General features: G+C 39.3%; 1 protein-coding gene across 14 annotated transcripts in view; it reads left to right on the top strand.

Moving 5' to 3' along the window:
• The window catches only part of CRADD (CASP2 and RIPK1 domain containing adaptor with death domain), a 310952-nt gene that overhangs the window by 26477 nt on the left and 267331 nt on the right, over positions 1-17144 (top strand). Inside the window, exon 3 of one of the 14 annotated variants that reach the window (XM_023559688.2) lies at positions 3-4697. The exons of the other annotated variants lie outside the window; for them this stretch is intronic. Coding sequence (XP_023415456.1) covers positions 3-55 — 53 coding nt within the window. The 3' untranslated portion in view covers positions 56-4697. Of the gene's footprint in view, positions 1-2; positions 4698-17144 lie in introns of those variants that run through there. 14 annotated transcript variants of the gene reach the window in all.

The following is a 17144-nucleotide window of genomic DNA, read 5'->3' as shown; positions in this document are numbered from 1 at the left end:
AGGAATGGCTTGTCCACCTCCATGGATTCCAGCCATAGTGGCAGCATTATCATAACCTTGAGCGCGGCACATCATTATGTCCAGTCCATCACTTTCCAGTTTTTTAAGACTGTCAGAACTGTGGTCAGTGACTTTTTTCCCCCTTAAAGGGAAAAATCCTGGGAAGACTTCTTTCACCTCAACTTTTCTGTTGTTGATTTCTACATATCTGATCACTTGTGGACATCTGGTCAGTATGAGATGTGTTAGGTGTGCTGTTGAACACGATCCCAGAATACTTCACAGACTTTATGTCCATGACAAGCTTCTCCTTCACATGACTTGCCAGAGCACTCAGGAACTCATTCTGAGTTTTTGGTGCAAGATAAGAGTTTGAAACTTTAAGTTTACATGTGCTCGGCTTTAATTTCATTAGGTGCCCTCTCAGCCCTGGATCATATTTTGAAAGTATCTCAGTGATCTCAAGAAAGTTCCTTTTATCCAGTGAAGATTTATCTTCCTAGTGGCCACAGAATGCCAGATTCTGCTTGCCAAGAAACAACGTGATCTCAAGTAATCTGTGCAAGATGTCCCTGTACTTTTTCTTCTCTATTTCCATCAAAGTGATAGTTTTGGTATCAGTGGTTTGTTTTGTGCAGCCTCAGTCCTACTGTCAGTGTTTTCCACTGTTCAGGCAACGTAGGTGCTCTACAGATGTCTCATGGTTGTGTATTCTCGGGCTTAGTTTCTACCACTTCTGAAACCCAGCCACAAATTTGGATGTTATATCTATAGCACTGACAGCAAACAGTCAGCAGCAAAAACGGGATAAATTCTCGCTGACAAGTAAGTAAACCATCCACGACCACAGAATTTTCTCACTTTTTGGCATCAGCTCATAAAACCACTGTTTTGAAAACTGGTGTAAACCTCCCTTTGCTTTTGCATCTTGCCTGGCCACAACACTGAAAGGCCCATCTTTGTTCTGGAAAGAAGTACTTCCCCTTTTGATGATTTCAACCCGAAAATGATCTGGAACTGGTATTTCCCAGAAAGAAACATGGCAGAAAATTTGCAAATCTTTCTCCTTAACGGTGTTACCCGTCTCATTGACAGTATCATGGCTAGAGTCACTTTCCATACTCTCTTCTGCTTCAAATTGTGCCATGTCCACTGTTTGCTCTTCTGCAGAGTGCATGCTAGCATCAGAAGAGTCAGCTTTATCAGTTGGTGTCTTTTCATGAACCCTGGCTCTCATCTTGTCCCTTGACAGACTGAAGCATGGATGCAGCAAGGGTTTTGAGTGACTTAATTCTTGCCTCTTTTGCTTTCCTTTGCTGGCATTGCTTGGCCTCTTTTAATTTATGCATTCCATATGGCGTGATAGACTATCCCTGCACAAATAATAGAAAAAAGATAAATTAGCAATATTTGGAAAAAAAATAAGAAAATGTAAAATGTGAATCTATTAGATATGTTCTATCAAATGTAAATTTTAATGTGTCACTGTTTTTTAAACCATAGTTCAAGCCTAAACCACGAAAATTTCATTAAAATCAGATATATATTTGCAAGACAGTGATGTTTTTAAAGAAAATTTAAAAAACTAAAATTAAAAAAAATGAATTTAAGATTTAAGTTGTATTTCTAAACGTGTATCAAGAAACATAGTATTTCATTTCCCTTACTTCATGTTTTAAACTGTCATTTCTCTATTTAGTTCTCATAGAGTTACGTAATCAGTAATTGTTATACATGTAAGTTTATTACCAGTTTTAATCACGGAATATGTGATATAGTTGTAAAGTGCTTAAATGTAATATTTCTTAGATTATATGAATACTAACAATTGTTTTGTAAAATCTGCATCGAATTACATTATTAGTTACGTTACTAGTAACTAAGCGGAAGCTTATTTTTATTTTCCTCCTTTTTCTTTAATTACTACTTGATTCTCAAAAAAGTAATTGATTTAGGTTCACAAATATTAATTACCACAATATTGTAGCTAGAGCACCAGAAAATTTGACAAAATCAGTGATTATAAAAACACCAGCCGCAATAAAAACAACAGCACGTGCTTGTAGTGTGTGCAGACGAAAACACAGGATTCGGAGCATCACTGTAATTGGGTAATAAGTCCGTTAGAAGGTTCAAAAAGTAAATTAGCATAGAGTTTTAGCCTTGTAGGTACATTGCTACATGTTAGCTGGACTTACAAAAAAAGTTTTTGTTGTTTTAACTACAGGGATGTTTTTATAAAAAATTAAAATTTCTGCTGAAACACTGCACAGAAACTTTAAAGACAGCCATTTTGGTGTCACCCCTCTGACAGTGTCACCCAGTGTGGTCTGCACCCCTCGCACTCCCTTGTGACGTCATTGGAAACATGGTAATCACTCAAATAATATACATTCATTGATTTCTTTTAATAAAAATATTCAAAGTATCCTCATTGTCTACTAATTTTGTAATACTAATTTATTTAAAGCATTTTCTTATTCATTCAAGACCTATAATATGGCCTCAGCCTATTCCAATTAGGAATTAGGTTTGGCTGCCTTTAATAGAAAACCCAAATAACAGTGGTTTGAAGAAGAGAGAAGATATTTCTCCTCCTCCTCCTCCACCTTCTCTTCTTCCTTCTCTCTTAATTATAAAGTCTGTAGGTAGTCCTCAGAGTCCAGGACTGGTATGACTGCTGCACAGTTACCAGACGCCAAGGCTCCTTCTGTCTTTATGTTTTGCTTAGTTTCCTAGGGCTGTTGTAACAAATTAGCACAAACTGGATGGCTTAAAACAATAGAAATTTATTCCTCACAGCTCTGGAGACTAGAGGTCCAAAATTAAGGTGCTGGCAGGATTGGTTCCTTTGTGTAGGCTCTGAGGGAGAATCTTTTCTGTGCTTTTCTCCTAGCTTTTGTTGGTTGCCCACAATCCTTTGTGTCCCATGGTTTGTAGATACATCACTCCAGTCTCTGCGTCCATCTTCACACGGCTTTCTCCCTTGTGTGTCAGTGTCCAAATTTACCCCTTCTTATAAGTATTTTTTTTTTTTGATAAGTTGAATTAGGGTCCACCTTTAACCAGTATGACTTAATCTTAACTTGATTACATCTGTGAAGACTTATTTCCAATTAAGGTCATATTCACAGGTTCCAGATGGACATGAATCTTTGGGAACACTGTTCAACCTAGTACACCATTCTTAGCACATGACTTTCATTCTCAAGATCCCCTCATGACCCCAAATGGCTGCTGGTGATCTAGCCATCTTTTCCCTTGTGGAAGCAGTGCCATCAGAGTGAAAGGGAGACTCAGATAGAGGAAGATAGAAGAGGCACTAAGGAGATTGGCCATGCCACCCTCCACAGTAGCAGGTGTTCGATCAAGCTTGAGTTCTTTGGTTTCTGGGAAGAACAGAGCCCCCAAGAGACCACAATTTTTCACCTCTTTGAAGATTTCAGCTTCCTGGGATTACAGACCAATTAGCAAGTGCAGCATTCCCTGTTCTTGGGAAAGGTGTAAAATAGCTAGCTCTGGGCCTGTCTTCGAAGGAGAAAAGATTCTTCTCCTGATATGACTATATGACTATGTGCTAATGTCTGTTAGCACACCTGGCTGCTAGCCAAAAGTTTGGAGGTTTGAGTCCATCTAAAGGAGTCTTGGAAGAAAGGCCTGGTGGTCTACCTCTGAAAAACCTGACTCTTCACTAACCACCCCACTTGGGTTGCAAACGCCTTTGCTTCAATAAAGGACCATGACTTGTTCACATCTGCAGCAGCTATTACAGAGCCTTTTACATAGTTCTTAGGAAATGATTTTGAATGGGTGGGTTGTGTGAAGGGAAAGACAGCAAATAGATTGTTTGGCTCAAATGAAGAACTGGTGGGTTTAAAAATAAGAGAGGGATAGGTGAGAGAGGGGATGAGTTGATGGATGATCTTGATGTCTAAACGTTGGATTTGGGCTTGATAGGGGCAGGGAGGAGAGCCTTGAATATAAGGGAATTGGTTTAGGAAGAGAGAAAATATCACTCCAGCTCCCATCTTCCAAGGTGTTGACTTCATTAACTGCCACAGATCCACCAGATTTCTCCAGATCTTAGTTGACCTAGAGACTGTTACACAGCTTCTTACCTCAACTAAGTTGGTGTCACATTGGTACTGCTGCTAAACCTGATAGTGATAAGCTTTGAGAGGTACTGAGAATCCCATATCCCCGGTAATCTCCGAATGAGGCTCTGAGTTACATAATACTCAACTGCAGTTTCCCTTATGAGAGGGAAAAGGTACAGCCTGTTCTTTGACTCCTTTTCTGGGTCTTCTTGGCCCCAGGCTTCTTAGCACATTGTTCACACTGTCCTGTTACCCTCAGTCTAAACCTCTATTCCTTCCACTCTTCTCCACCCTATAAAGAAACCAACTCGTCTCGGGCAAGTGCACCTTAAGGGTGCCTGGTGGTCCTGTAATGGGGATGCAGCCCCTGCCTTTTAGCATTAGTGGCAGTCCTTTGCAGGCCAATGAGAGCAGTGGCCTTGGATTAATGGGATAAAATCCCACCCCAGGCCACTTTTTTCCTTCTCATTCTGGGCCATTGAAGCCACATTCTGATTCATTCCACAAATGGCTTAACTCCTTTAAGTTACTTTGTTTTATCCACTTGGCAGATGAAAGCACAGACATTTTAATTGCTTTAGAACAGCAGTTTACACCTAATATAGACGGAGAGCCAGCCAAATGTAGATTTTGGCTCCCAGATCCCCAACCTCCACCTGCATTCTGACTGTATTCTTGAGTTAGGGAGAAGCAGATCCAGCCAAAGGTTCTAACTACCTTCCGGAGGGACACAAAGGCAGTTTCTCTTTAGTCACTAAAGGGAACAAGTGCTGATTAAGTTTTTTTTTTTTAATTTTATTTTAAAAGGCTCTTATAATTTAAAGAACGTTTAGATCAAAATTGTGACATAGTCAATATCCCCTGAAGTCTTCTTAAAACCAAACAATAGCTTAGCTTAATTAGTAATGAATGCCTGCCTTGAGCATTTTGCTTTTTTAAGATTTATCTATATGGGATCAAATTGATAATAGCAACTTGAAAGATTAGACAGGAAATTTAGGGGGCAGTGGGTTTATTTTAATAGGGGAGGAACAATTTGGAAAAGGAGGGTGAGAATGGTTGCATAACCTGAAGAATGTAATCAAGGCCACTGAATTGTACACGTAGAAGTTATTGAATTGGTGTGCGCTCTGCTCTGTATATTCTCAACAACAACAACAAAGATAGATTATAAAAAAAATAGTGGTATAGGCAAAAGAACTAGATAGTTGGTTTGAGCTCAAATTCTGTCTCTGTCCCCCATGGGTTCTGTGTACTGTGTCTTTGGGCAAGTAGGTTTTTTTTTTTTTTTTAATTGTTTTAATTTTTATTTTGAAATAATTTAAGTCAAACAAGACATTGCAAAAATAATACAAAGAGTTCCCAGGAACCCTGTGCCCAGCTTCCCCCAATGATAATCTGTTACATAATCACGGTACATTGTCAAAACGAGAAAATTGACATTAGTGCAATACCTTTAAGTCAAGTACAGATCTTACTGGGACAGTTTTTACATGTATTCTTTGTGTGTGTGTGTGACTTTCATCACGTGTAGATTTGTACTTGCTTTTGATTTTTAATGCATATTTATCTTAAAATTATTTTGAGCCTTATTACCAATGAATAATTGGTAATAGCAAAAGTGGAACTTCTTTAATTTGGAAACTTCAGTTTAATATTTTTAATTAAAAGATTTCTGGATTAAGAAGTAGAAGGCCAGGCTCTAATCTAGGTACTCCGACTAGCTAGTTATGCTTCTTTGCTTTTCATTTACATGCTTGGTGTATTGTGTCCTCATCTCGGAAATTAGGAAACTGAACCAACAGAAATCCTTGATTTCCTTTTCCCTTCCTTAAATCTCCCCATGTGCAGTATATTTCAAAATAGCACACCATTTAATCAATTGTTCCAGTCAAAAATGTGCGAATCGTCCTTGATTCCTTCCTTTGCTGCCCTAGCTTTCTCCTCTTCCTGCCCCCCATCTCTATTCCATTAGCACATCTTCTAAAATGTCCCTCAAATAATGTCTACTTGTCTGCATTCCTTGCCTGGATTACTGTTATAGCCTCCACGCATTCTTTCGTATAATTCCGTTTTCCACATAGCAGTAAGAATCATCTTTTGAAAATACAAATCATATTATGTTACTCCTTTGCTTAAAGTCCTCCTCCGATGGCATCCCATTGCATTGAGAATAAAGTTGGAATTCTTCACTAGAGCCCAGGAGACCCTCTGTGATCTGAGAACTACTGCTATTTCCCCAGTTACGTCTACCTTCTTCTCACCGTGCTCCAGCCACACAAGTATCCTTTTGTATCTCCAGTCAGCCAAGTTAATTCCTACCATGTGGCCTTTGTCCTACTGTTTTTCTGTTTGGTATGATCCACTCCTAGCTTTGCCCTAACAGTTAGCTCATTCTGGTAGTTTAGGTGCCAGGTCTCTTCAGTGAGGCCTACCTATCAGTCCAAATTAGCCAAGGTCTCCCTGCTCTTCCCCTCCCTCAAGTCACTTTCTATCATATCTTGTCTTATTTTTTTCGTAGCATTTAACACAATCTGAAATTATCCTCTGTACTTCACTGGACTAGTTTGTTACTTGACCAGTGAGTTACTCTTCCTTAGACTGTAAGCTCCATGAGAAGTAGGGCCTCCTTTTACACCCTAGAGCCTAGGACAGTGCATGCCCTATTGTTAGGTGCTGCCAAGTTGGTTCTGACTCATAGTGACCCTACGTACTATGGAATGAAACACTGCCCGGTCCTGCGCCGTTCTCACAATTGTTGTCTTAGTCATCTAATGGTGCCATAACAGAAATACCACAAGTGGATGGCTTTAAGAAAGAGAAATTATTTTCTCACAGTCTAGTTGGTTACAAGTCCAAATTCAGGGTGTTGGCTCCAGGGGAAGGCTTTCTCTCTCCATCGGCTCTGGAGGAAGGCCCTTGTCCTCAGTCTTCCCCTGGTCAAGGAGCTTCCCAGGCACAGGGACCCCATGTCCAAAGGACGTGCTCTGCTCCTGGTGCTGCTTTCTTGGTGGTATGAGGTCCCCAACTCTCTGCTGCTTCCCTTTCATTTTTATCTCTTGAGAGATAAAAGGTGATGCAGGCCACATCCCAGGGAAACTCCCTTTACATTGGATGGATCAGGGATGTGACCTGGGTAAGGGTGATGTTATAATCCACCCTAATCCTCTTAACATAAAACTACAATCACAAAATGGAGGACAACCACACAATACTGGGAATCATGGCCTAATTAGGTTGATATGCACATTTTTGGGGGGACACAATTCAGTCCATGATAGTTGTTATGCTTAAGCCCATTGTTGTAGCGACTGTGTCAGTCCATCTAGTTGAGGGTCTTCCTCTTCTTCACTGACCCTCTACTTTACCAAGCATGATGTTCTTCTCCAGGAACTGATCCCTCCTGATAACATGTCCAGAGTATATGAGACGTAGTGTTGCCATCTTTGCTTCTAAGGAGCATTCTGGTTGTACTTCTTCCAAGACAGATTTATTCGTTCTTTTGGCAATTCCTGGTATATTCAATATTCTTCTCTAGCTCCACAATTCTTTATCCATCATCCAGCTTTCACAGGCATAGGAGGTGATCGAAAACACCGTGGCTTGGGTCAGGTGCACCTCAGTCTTCAAGGTGACATCTTTGCTTTTCAGCACTTTAAAGAGGTCTTTTGCAGCAGACTTACCCAAAGCAATGTGCCTTTTGATTTCTTGACTGCTGCTTCTATGAGTGTTGATTGTGGATCCAAGTAAAATGAAATCCTTGACGACTTCAGTCTTTTCCCCATTGTCGTGGTGTTGCTTATTGGTCCAGTTGTGAGGATTTTTGTTTTCTTTATGTTGAGGCCAGTAATTATTTGTTAAGCAGATACATGAATTGGCCAGATAATCACAAAGCTTCTTGAAATTGCGAAAACTTATTTTATTAAATAAAATACCTTGATGCTTAGAATTCTTAAATTGTTTCCATATTTGATACTCTGAGGAGAATATAACAATTAAATTCCTATATACTACATGTTCCCTTTTTTGTAACCATGTATTAATAAAAGGCCTTTTTCTGAAGTATAACCATTTTAGACGAGAAAAGTAAGTCATCCATGCTCTGGTGGATAGGCTTCTGCCTGCCTGAACATGTTAGACTGCCCTAATGATTTGAAGAGGTAAATTTAAAGTATGTTCATTTCCCCCATCAGATGTGCTTTGCATTAGAGAGGACCATTTAGTAGGGTCGGACTTTCTTGGTCAGAGAGAAGCAAGAAACTTAATACCATGTAGTTTGACATTTAGCCAGCCTTGCTTTCATTATTTTCCTGAACACATTCCTGTTTTTTTTTTTTTTTTGAATTTAACATCTCATTAATGGCTTCCAGAGCTGGAAGAGATGGAGCTACTAATGTTCTCACTTAAACAAAAAGAACACTGTTTATGTCCTCTGCTTCATTTCTTAAATTCCTGTTTAACTAGCTTTCATGTTATTGATTACCAGTGTTGCATAACCAAAATGTAACTATATTTGCTTTTTGAAAAAAATAATTTATTTCATTTTTTGTTGTTAGGAGTATATACAGCAGAATATTAACAGTGTCTACATGTACACTTCATTGACAGTGATTACGTTCTTCAAGTTGTGCAGCCATTCTCACTCTCCTGCTCCAAAATGTTCCTCCACCTTTAATATAAACTCACTACCCCCTAAGTTTCCTATCTAATCTTTCAAGTTGCTCTTGTCAATTTGATCCCATATGGATAGTTCTTGAAAGTGCACAATGCTCAAAGCAAACATTCTTTAGAAGTACTAAACGTGTCATTAGGCCAATTGACTGGGGTATTCTGTGAAACCATGACCCTAAAACCTCCAAACCAAGAAGCCAAATCCCATAAGGTGTTTGGTTGTACATAGCAACCTCAGCAGCTACTCTTTTTTTGTATAAATATATCACACAGATTTTGCCATTTCAACTTCTTACCAGTGTGCAACTTACTGACAGCAGTTACATCAATTGACTGTGTGACCCTACTATTAATCGATGTGATTTTTCCCTTTCTGTATTTGCTTTTGATGGCAGTACCAGCTCCTTGAGCCTTTCAAGCAGTTCAGAAATGTGATGCATGAATACATATGTTTTTAGACGTGGGCTATTCTGAGTTAATTTACTGCAGCTAAAGGAAGGGTTTCTGTGTTAAGGAAATGGTTAGTCTTTCCTTAAATATTCTTATCAAAGGTTAATAAATCTTCTCTAATTAAAGTCTGGAGTTCTTTTGTGAGAAATACATTTACGTATATATCCTTCAATGATGTAAGTGTTGACATTTTCGTTCCCTTTGTTATAATTTCGTTATTGCTAATGAATTCATTTGCAGGCAAATACATACTTACAAAGTTGGAAGATGATAATTTCTCTTAAAAGCATTTTGCCCTTTTCACAATGTTATGTCCTTTGCTTTTAGGACGCTTTCTTGGCCCCATTCCAGGTGGTGCAGTCCTTCATTTAAACAAAAAGTCTGATTCAATTTATCCCAGTCATTTGATGGATGGAAACCGTAAAAGTGGCATGACTGGAATCTCAGAATATCTAGAAAATCACAGTCCTCTGAGTCATTGTACACACTAGTTTATCCAAAAGAGTTCAAAGTAATCATAGATTTTACAGCTAGAAAGGACTGTAAGAGATTACATCATTGTTTTCACCTCTTAGGTGCCAGGGCCTGGGGATGCACGGGAGAATATGACAGAATTCTTGTCCTGGAGGCATTGGTGATGAATATGAAAAAATAGAACTGATGCAAGAGATGAATAGCAATCCATGGGATATAGACTGAGTGGCAAATAAAAGTACAGGCGATGTGTGCGTGAGGAGGAGAAGAGATCAGTGGAGGCCGTGGGCATTGGGGAGGAATCTGGGAAAGGCTGTAAGGAAAAAGTTTTGTTGAATGAATGAGTAAATGTAGAACCTTGAAACAGGGGTAGGACTTAGCAATACGGAGAACAGATGATGTTGCTGGCTGTCTGAAAGTAGAGTGAAAGAGAAGCAAAAATGTACATGATATATGCATAGATCATCTGATTCAACTCCCTGCCATCAGGGATCCTCATTTTACAATTTTATAACTTTGGATCCTTCAAACCACCCACGTGAAAAGCACTGTAATAGGGCTTGCACAGTGAATAATTCTGACTAGAATAATTGGGTTATGCCTGTTCTGTTTTTGGAGAACTTGGTGTTCAGTTCCCTTTAGAAGCAAGAATGATGATACTTCATCTCACGTACTCTGGGCATATTATCAGGAGGGACCAGTCCCTGGAGAATGACATCATCCTTGGTAATGTAGAGGGTCAGAGAAAAAAAGGAAGACCCTCAACGAGATGGCTTGACATAGTGACTGCAACAGTGGACTCAAACATAACAATGATTGTGGGGATGGCGTAGTACCACCAGGCAGTGTTTCATTCTGTTGTACATAGGGTTCCTGTGAGTCAGAACTTCTTTGACTTTGCTCCTATTCATACTCCCGTCTTGAATATCCTGCTCTTTGTCTTGACCTATTGAAACTCTACATGAACGTAGATTCGATTATCACATAAACACATTCTGTCTCAACTGGAAGTATTTGTGTGTGTATATTTCTTTCACTTGATTATAAACTCTTAAAGGGCAGAGCTGGGTCCGGTTCATCTTTTATTCACCCATACAGTATATGAAAGGTTAATAAAGTGTGTTAAATTGGATTGAATATGAGAAATTAGAGTACTTGAGTTTCTAACAGAAATGCTAAATTCCAAAGGAAACCAAACAATGCCAAAAAATAGCGTATCTTTATTAGCAGGTTTTTCTGGTCATTTTGCTCTATTTAGCTTTCTTAGATGACATTTGTGATTTGCAAATGACATGCAGAATTAACAGTTTACACACTTTTATTTCAGTTATCTTTGCTGCTTAGCAAACCACCCCAAAACTTAGTGGCTTTAACCAACAACAGTTTCTTATTTCTCACAATTTTGGGGATTGCCTGGTCTCAGCTTAGCGGTTCTCCTGCTCCATGTGCCATCGGCTGGTGTCAGCTGAGAGCTTGGCTGGGACTGAGAAGTTCAAGAAAGCCTCACTCACATGTCTGGTGTGGGCTGTAGGCTGGGATGCCTGACTTCTGCAGAAGGCCTCTTTTCCTACGGTGTCTAGATGAGCTTTCTTATAGTGGCCAGATTCCAAGAATCTAAACATGGAAGCTGACATTTCTCTTAAGGTCTAGACCTGGAGCTAGCCCAGCATTACCTCCACGACATTCCGTTTGGCCAAAGCAAGTCACAGAGCCAGCCCAAATTTAACAAGAGTGGAAGTAAACTCCACTTCTCAATGGCATAAGTGACACGCACATACAGGGATGGAAAGAACTGTTGGTGGCCATGTTTGCAGACAGTCCACCTTAGCATGCTTAAATATTTACTAGTATTATCTTTTCACTGAGAAATAGGACGTTATTAGTAAAGTCCTAAGCCTTTGAGTATTATTTGTACCATTTGATTTTGAGTTGTGAATTGTTTATATAGAAAACTGCTGTGAACACTTTGGACTTAATTGAGAAGCAGCTGAAGATGATTATCGACTGTGTTGCCCTTGTTTTCTACTTGTCATTTCTATTGTACATGTTCTTCTGGATTGAGTGGAAGTTAGAATCAGAAGCCAAAGGGATCCGAAGGGTGGTCCTGGACTCTTCTCTGCTTCTCGGTGTAACCTAGAGCAGGTTACTCCATCTGCAGGGCAAGGGAACACATGGCAGGAAGCAAAAGGAAACAAGCCTGTTGCTCTGGGCTGGTGTTATAATGTTAACAGATGGCAGAGAGAAGCTTGTAACTACTCAACTGCTGTTTGGCTTCCATCCTTACTGTCCTAACTGGTTTCTTATTTTCCTCCTACAGTTAGTTTCCTACATACCAAAAAGGAGGGATGTTTTTAAAACGTAAATCAGATCATGTCATTTCCCAACTTCAGATACCCCAGTGAGTTTTCATTGCATTTGTAGTAAAATATAGACTCCTCATAATCTGGCTCCTGCTCCCACCTCACCTCTTATTTTTCTCCCCTCCATCTTTATGCTTCAGCCACGTTTTATTTCTTTCTGTCCCTGGAGCCTGCTAGGCTCATCCATCTTAGGGCCTTTGCACTTGCTGTTTCCTCTCTCTGGAACAGTCTGCCTCTATATCTCTGTGTAGCTGGCTCTTCATTTAGGCCTCAGCTCAGATGACCTTAAAGAGGCCTTTCCTGACCGCCTAGATGATAGAAGTACACTAGACACTCTCACATTTTCTGTTATGTTCTTCCTTGCACTGAATTTTCTGTTTCTTGGTTTTCTCATGTATAACATGGGTGCTGGGAAAAATTCAAATCACATACCACTTCTGACACCAAATGCGTTGATCAATACAGATCAATTTGTTATCAGTTCTGTTCCTCTCTGTTCCACTTCTGTTCTAACACCAGCTGCCCATATAGCACTTCTTCCTCTGAGCCTAACGACCCTGGAGCTAGGTCAGATTTCACAAGATAAAGGGCACGGTCTTCCAGGCTGCCACATCGGCCCTAGACTTCAGATGCCAGCTGCGAGCTAAGTAGTCCCCAAGATATCCTCAATTCTGATCTGCTGACTACAAATTTGAGATTTTCCCATTATACCTTTATGATGTCATTCATAAGCTTGGGGTTCCCAGTTACTGGCTCTAACAACTCCTTCAGGTTTGATAATCACTAGAGTGACTCAAAGAATTCAGGAAAGTGATATACTTATGGCTGCAGTTTGATTATAGCAAAAAGGATACAGATGAAGAAGCACATATGATGAGGTCTGAGAGCATTCCCAATACAGAGCTTCCATGTCCCCAAAAAAGATGTGCTACCCTCCCATGTGTGTTGATGTTTTTCACCAGCCTGGAAGCCCATGGAGCTTCCATATCTGGAGCCTTTAGTGGAGCTTCATTATATAAGCATGATTGATTGAACTCAACTTTCAGCCTCCTCTCCTGAGGTTGGGGAGATCTTTCTGGCCCGGCTAGCCCTTACCCAAGAGGTACCTCCTTAGCATAAATCCTTAGGTGTGATCTAGAGGACTCATTTCAATCACTGGGGAAATTCCAAGGTTTTAGGGGTTATATCTCAAGAACTAAGGACAAAGACCGAATTCTTTAGATCAAGTTAAATTCTTTACCCCACATTGGAGCTGTTATTAACAGTACATACTTCATAGGGCTGTTATAAGGATTAAACTTAGAAGAGTATCTGGCACATGATAGGCTGTCAAGTGCTAACTATATTATTATATCACTCTTTGCTACTGGAAATTGTCCTGTTTATTTATTTGCTTGTTTATTATCTATCTCATATTACTAGAGTGTAAGCTCATTGCAAGCAGGGACTACCCTTGCCAGTCTTATTTACACCTCATCTGTATTCCCATTGTTTTGGCACACAAAAAGCATTTGTAAAATGAATAATTGAAAGGCAGGAATGTTCATACTGAACAGGCTAGAAAAAAATATTAATAACATGAATCAAAACTTGAGATAGTTGAATGGATTGTAAAGGATTGTTTATTTGCTCAGAATGCGTTTAGGATGTTTGGTTCAGAATTTATTCCAGGACACTGACGGAACCTCGGGATAATTTATTGTTAATTTCTGTGGAATTTTGAAGAATAGAAAAATGTTGGAATTATGAAGACAAGTAAATGCAATCCTGATTTTCAAAAGAGTGAGGAATATAGATTCAAAAATTATAGACTGGGAGCTTTATGCTACTAGTGGACAGAGTCCTAGAATGGATTCTTAAAAGGATGATTTGTGAATGCCAAAAACAATGTTGATTAATTGGAAAGTGGGTGCCCATAAAGCAAAGAGTTTGGAGAAATAAATTGACTTTTCTCAGGTCATCACTGATTTTAGTGGCAGAACAGAGATGAGAATAAAGAACTCCTGACTCCAGACCTGGTGGCACAGTGGTTAAGTGTTCGGCTGCTAACCAAAATGTCGGCAGTTTGAATCCACCAGCCACTCCTTGGAAACCCTATGGGGCAGTTCTACTCTGTTCTGTAGGGTTGCTGTGAGTCAGAATCGACTCAAAGGCAACTGGGTTTTGACTCCAGACCAGTGCTTTTTCTGCTCCAGAGGTGTTTTTCAAACTGGGATCTTAAAGCTCCTCAAATTCTATGTGAAATAGAATCTTTTTTTGGTGTGCTTTTTGAGGGTAAGTTAAAAAAAAAAAAAAAAGGCCTATGACTCTTGAAGACAGTTTCGCAGTTGGGATGCAATGACCCCTGAACATTCAAAGACATATTCTCAGGGATCCATGAGATTCTGTGCCCCTCCCCTTCTTAAAAGAAGCTTTTTCTAGGTTGAGAAACTTGGCACTATGATACTTTGGCAATTTACTTGGTTAACCAAATACCGCCTATTGTCTAGCTGCACAAAATGGTTTATGTTCTTCCATTAGTCATGTGGCGTCCAGTACAGCAGCCTCTAGTCACATGTAGCTGTTGAGCAGTTAAGATGTGGCTACTCTGAACTGATATGTGCTGAAGTATAAAATACACATTGGATTTCAAAGACATGGCAAAAAAGGAATGTAAAATATCTCATCATTTATCTTGAATATCTGTTGAAATAATAAGTCTTCATATATTGGATTAAATAAAGACTATTACTAAAATTGATTTCACCTGTTTTTTCCTTTTTAAAATGTGGCCACTAGGCCGTGGGAAAATTTAAAACCACAAATGTGGCTGCATGAGAACCTGAGCCTCAGGAGGAGAGGGTGAGGGATTGGTGCATCAGTGGTGCTTTCAGCCATCTGGGTGACTCCTATTCATAATAGAGTATCTCTGTGCTATGTTTTTCAGAAATTTAGAAGGAAGATAAAAATGGGTATAGATGTCAGGTTAATACAAGAAAGACTTTTCTCAAATACTTGTCCAAAGATGGCAGAGCCTGCTTCTAGAGGTAGTGAATGCCTTGTCTCTAAAAATAACTCAAGCAGAGGCTAAACAACTGCTTTGTGGGATTATTTAGGGAGAGTTCAGGAGGTTAGAATTAATGCCCTTTCCAACCTGAGATTCTTTGACTTGATGAAATCAAGCAGAATGCTGATTTTATAGAAATATGAAATCTCTTGATTCTGTGGGCAGGAGAAGTTTACTCTGCCCTTTTCCTGTGAACTTTTGTGTGAATATTTTTTGATTGAGGAGCCTTGCTTCTTGGTTGCAGAAAGATGTTTGAGTCTCTAAATGTACTGAATATGGTGAATAGTGTATTGGTTAGGAATGTGTTGGGCAACAAGTTAAAAAACAAAATTAAAAAACCCCTGACAATGGCAAAATAAATAGAGATTTATTTTAATCACATAACAAGATGTGTGGAGGTCAGCTGCTCTGGCACTGGTTCATTGGTTCAAAGGCTCAGTAATGTCAGGGCCAGTGCCTCTGCTATTCTCTTGGCTTTTCTTACCTTTGAGGTAGAAAGATGGCTGCAGCTACTAACAGTGGATCTCTCAGTGTGGAAGAGACGGGAAGGGGCAGCTTTTGCTCCATCTGTCGTTTTTATCAGGAAAAGCAATAGTCTTCCCAGAAATCCCCAACATACTTCTTTCATCTCATTGGTCAGTATTGTGTCACATGGCCACTTGTTGTGGGAAGGAAGGTTGCAGAAGTGAATGTGTGCTCTTGTAGCCCCTACAGTGGAGACAGCATTGGAGAAGGTAGGGAACAGCAGTCGTGTTAGCCAGAAGTACAGGGCCTGCCATAGGTAGTCTTATTTGGGTGTGGCAGTAACAGATTCTAACTCCTTGGGAGTTCTTAAATCATTTTCTTCATTTTGTTTCATCTGTAATAAAGGAGTAATTTTAAGTAAAAAAGTATTATGTAGATTAGCTAAATAATTGCATAATCTTTAGATTGAAGATGGCATTTATAAAGTTTATTCTTAAAAACATGATTATAGTCATATTCTATATGGTTTGATTTTTCATATACTTTAATAGCAACACATTTTGTTTAATTTGCTTTAAATCTTTTAAAATAAAAAGCTTGACTTATTCGCAAATAAATTTTGAATTGTCTATAGGATTGGTTGTAGAACTGAGCTAAATGGATGAAAAACAAATGAAACCCGCCCCCCCCAAACAAACTGCTCCCATGACTTAAAATGACCTTGTGTTTTGTGCCTTTAAAAAAAATCAGCTGGTTTATCTTTCTCTTTCAGGAAGCTATTCGAAAATACTGTTGTGTGAATAACCAGTATAGATCATCTTTATTTCCAACACACGATGAAGCAAATTGGGTATAATTGTTACTATATTGCTTCTTTTTAACATAGCATTGATTTGTACATTTTTACTTGCCACATAGGAATCTTGATCAGATGACTGTAACGTGTATCTGGTAAGGAACCAAAAAAGACAAACAAACCAACTCATTGCTATTGAGTCAATTCCAACTCATGGCAACCCTGAGAAAACTTCATAGGGGTTTTCTTTGCTGTAAAATATTAAACGACACAGGAAGCATCAAAAGAAGATGGAAGGAATACACAGAGTCATTATACCGAAAAGAATTAGTAGACCTTCAATCATTTCAAGAGGTAGCATATGATCAGGAACTGATGGTACAGAAGAAGTCCAAGCTGCGCTGAAGGCATTGGCGAAAAACAAGTCTCCAGGAATTGATGGAATATCAATTGAGATGTTCAGTAAACGGATGCAGCACTGGAAGTGCTCACTCATCTAAGCCAAGAAATTTGGAAGACAGCTACCAGACCAACCGACTGGAAGAGATCCATATTTATGCCTATTCCCAAGAAAGGTGATCCAACAGAATGCGGAAATTATTGAACAATACCATTAGTATCACATGCAAGTAAAATTTTGCTGAAGATCATTGAAAAGTGGCTGCAGCAGTATATCAACAGGGAACTGCCAGAAATTTAGGCCGGATTCAGAAGAGGATATGGAACCAGGGATATCATTGCTGATGTCAGATGGATCCTGGCTGAAAGCAGAGAATTACAGAAGG

Source organism: Loxodonta africana, chromosome 4, assembly GCF_030014295.1.
Source record: "Loxodonta africana isolate mLoxAfr1 chromosome 4, mLoxAfr1.hap2, whole genome shotgun sequence".
Taxonomy (NCBI): Eukaryota; Metazoa; Chordata; class Mammalia; order Proboscidea; family Elephantidae; genus Loxodonta; species Loxodonta africana.
This window is presented reverse-complemented; position numbering and strand designations above follow the sequence as displayed.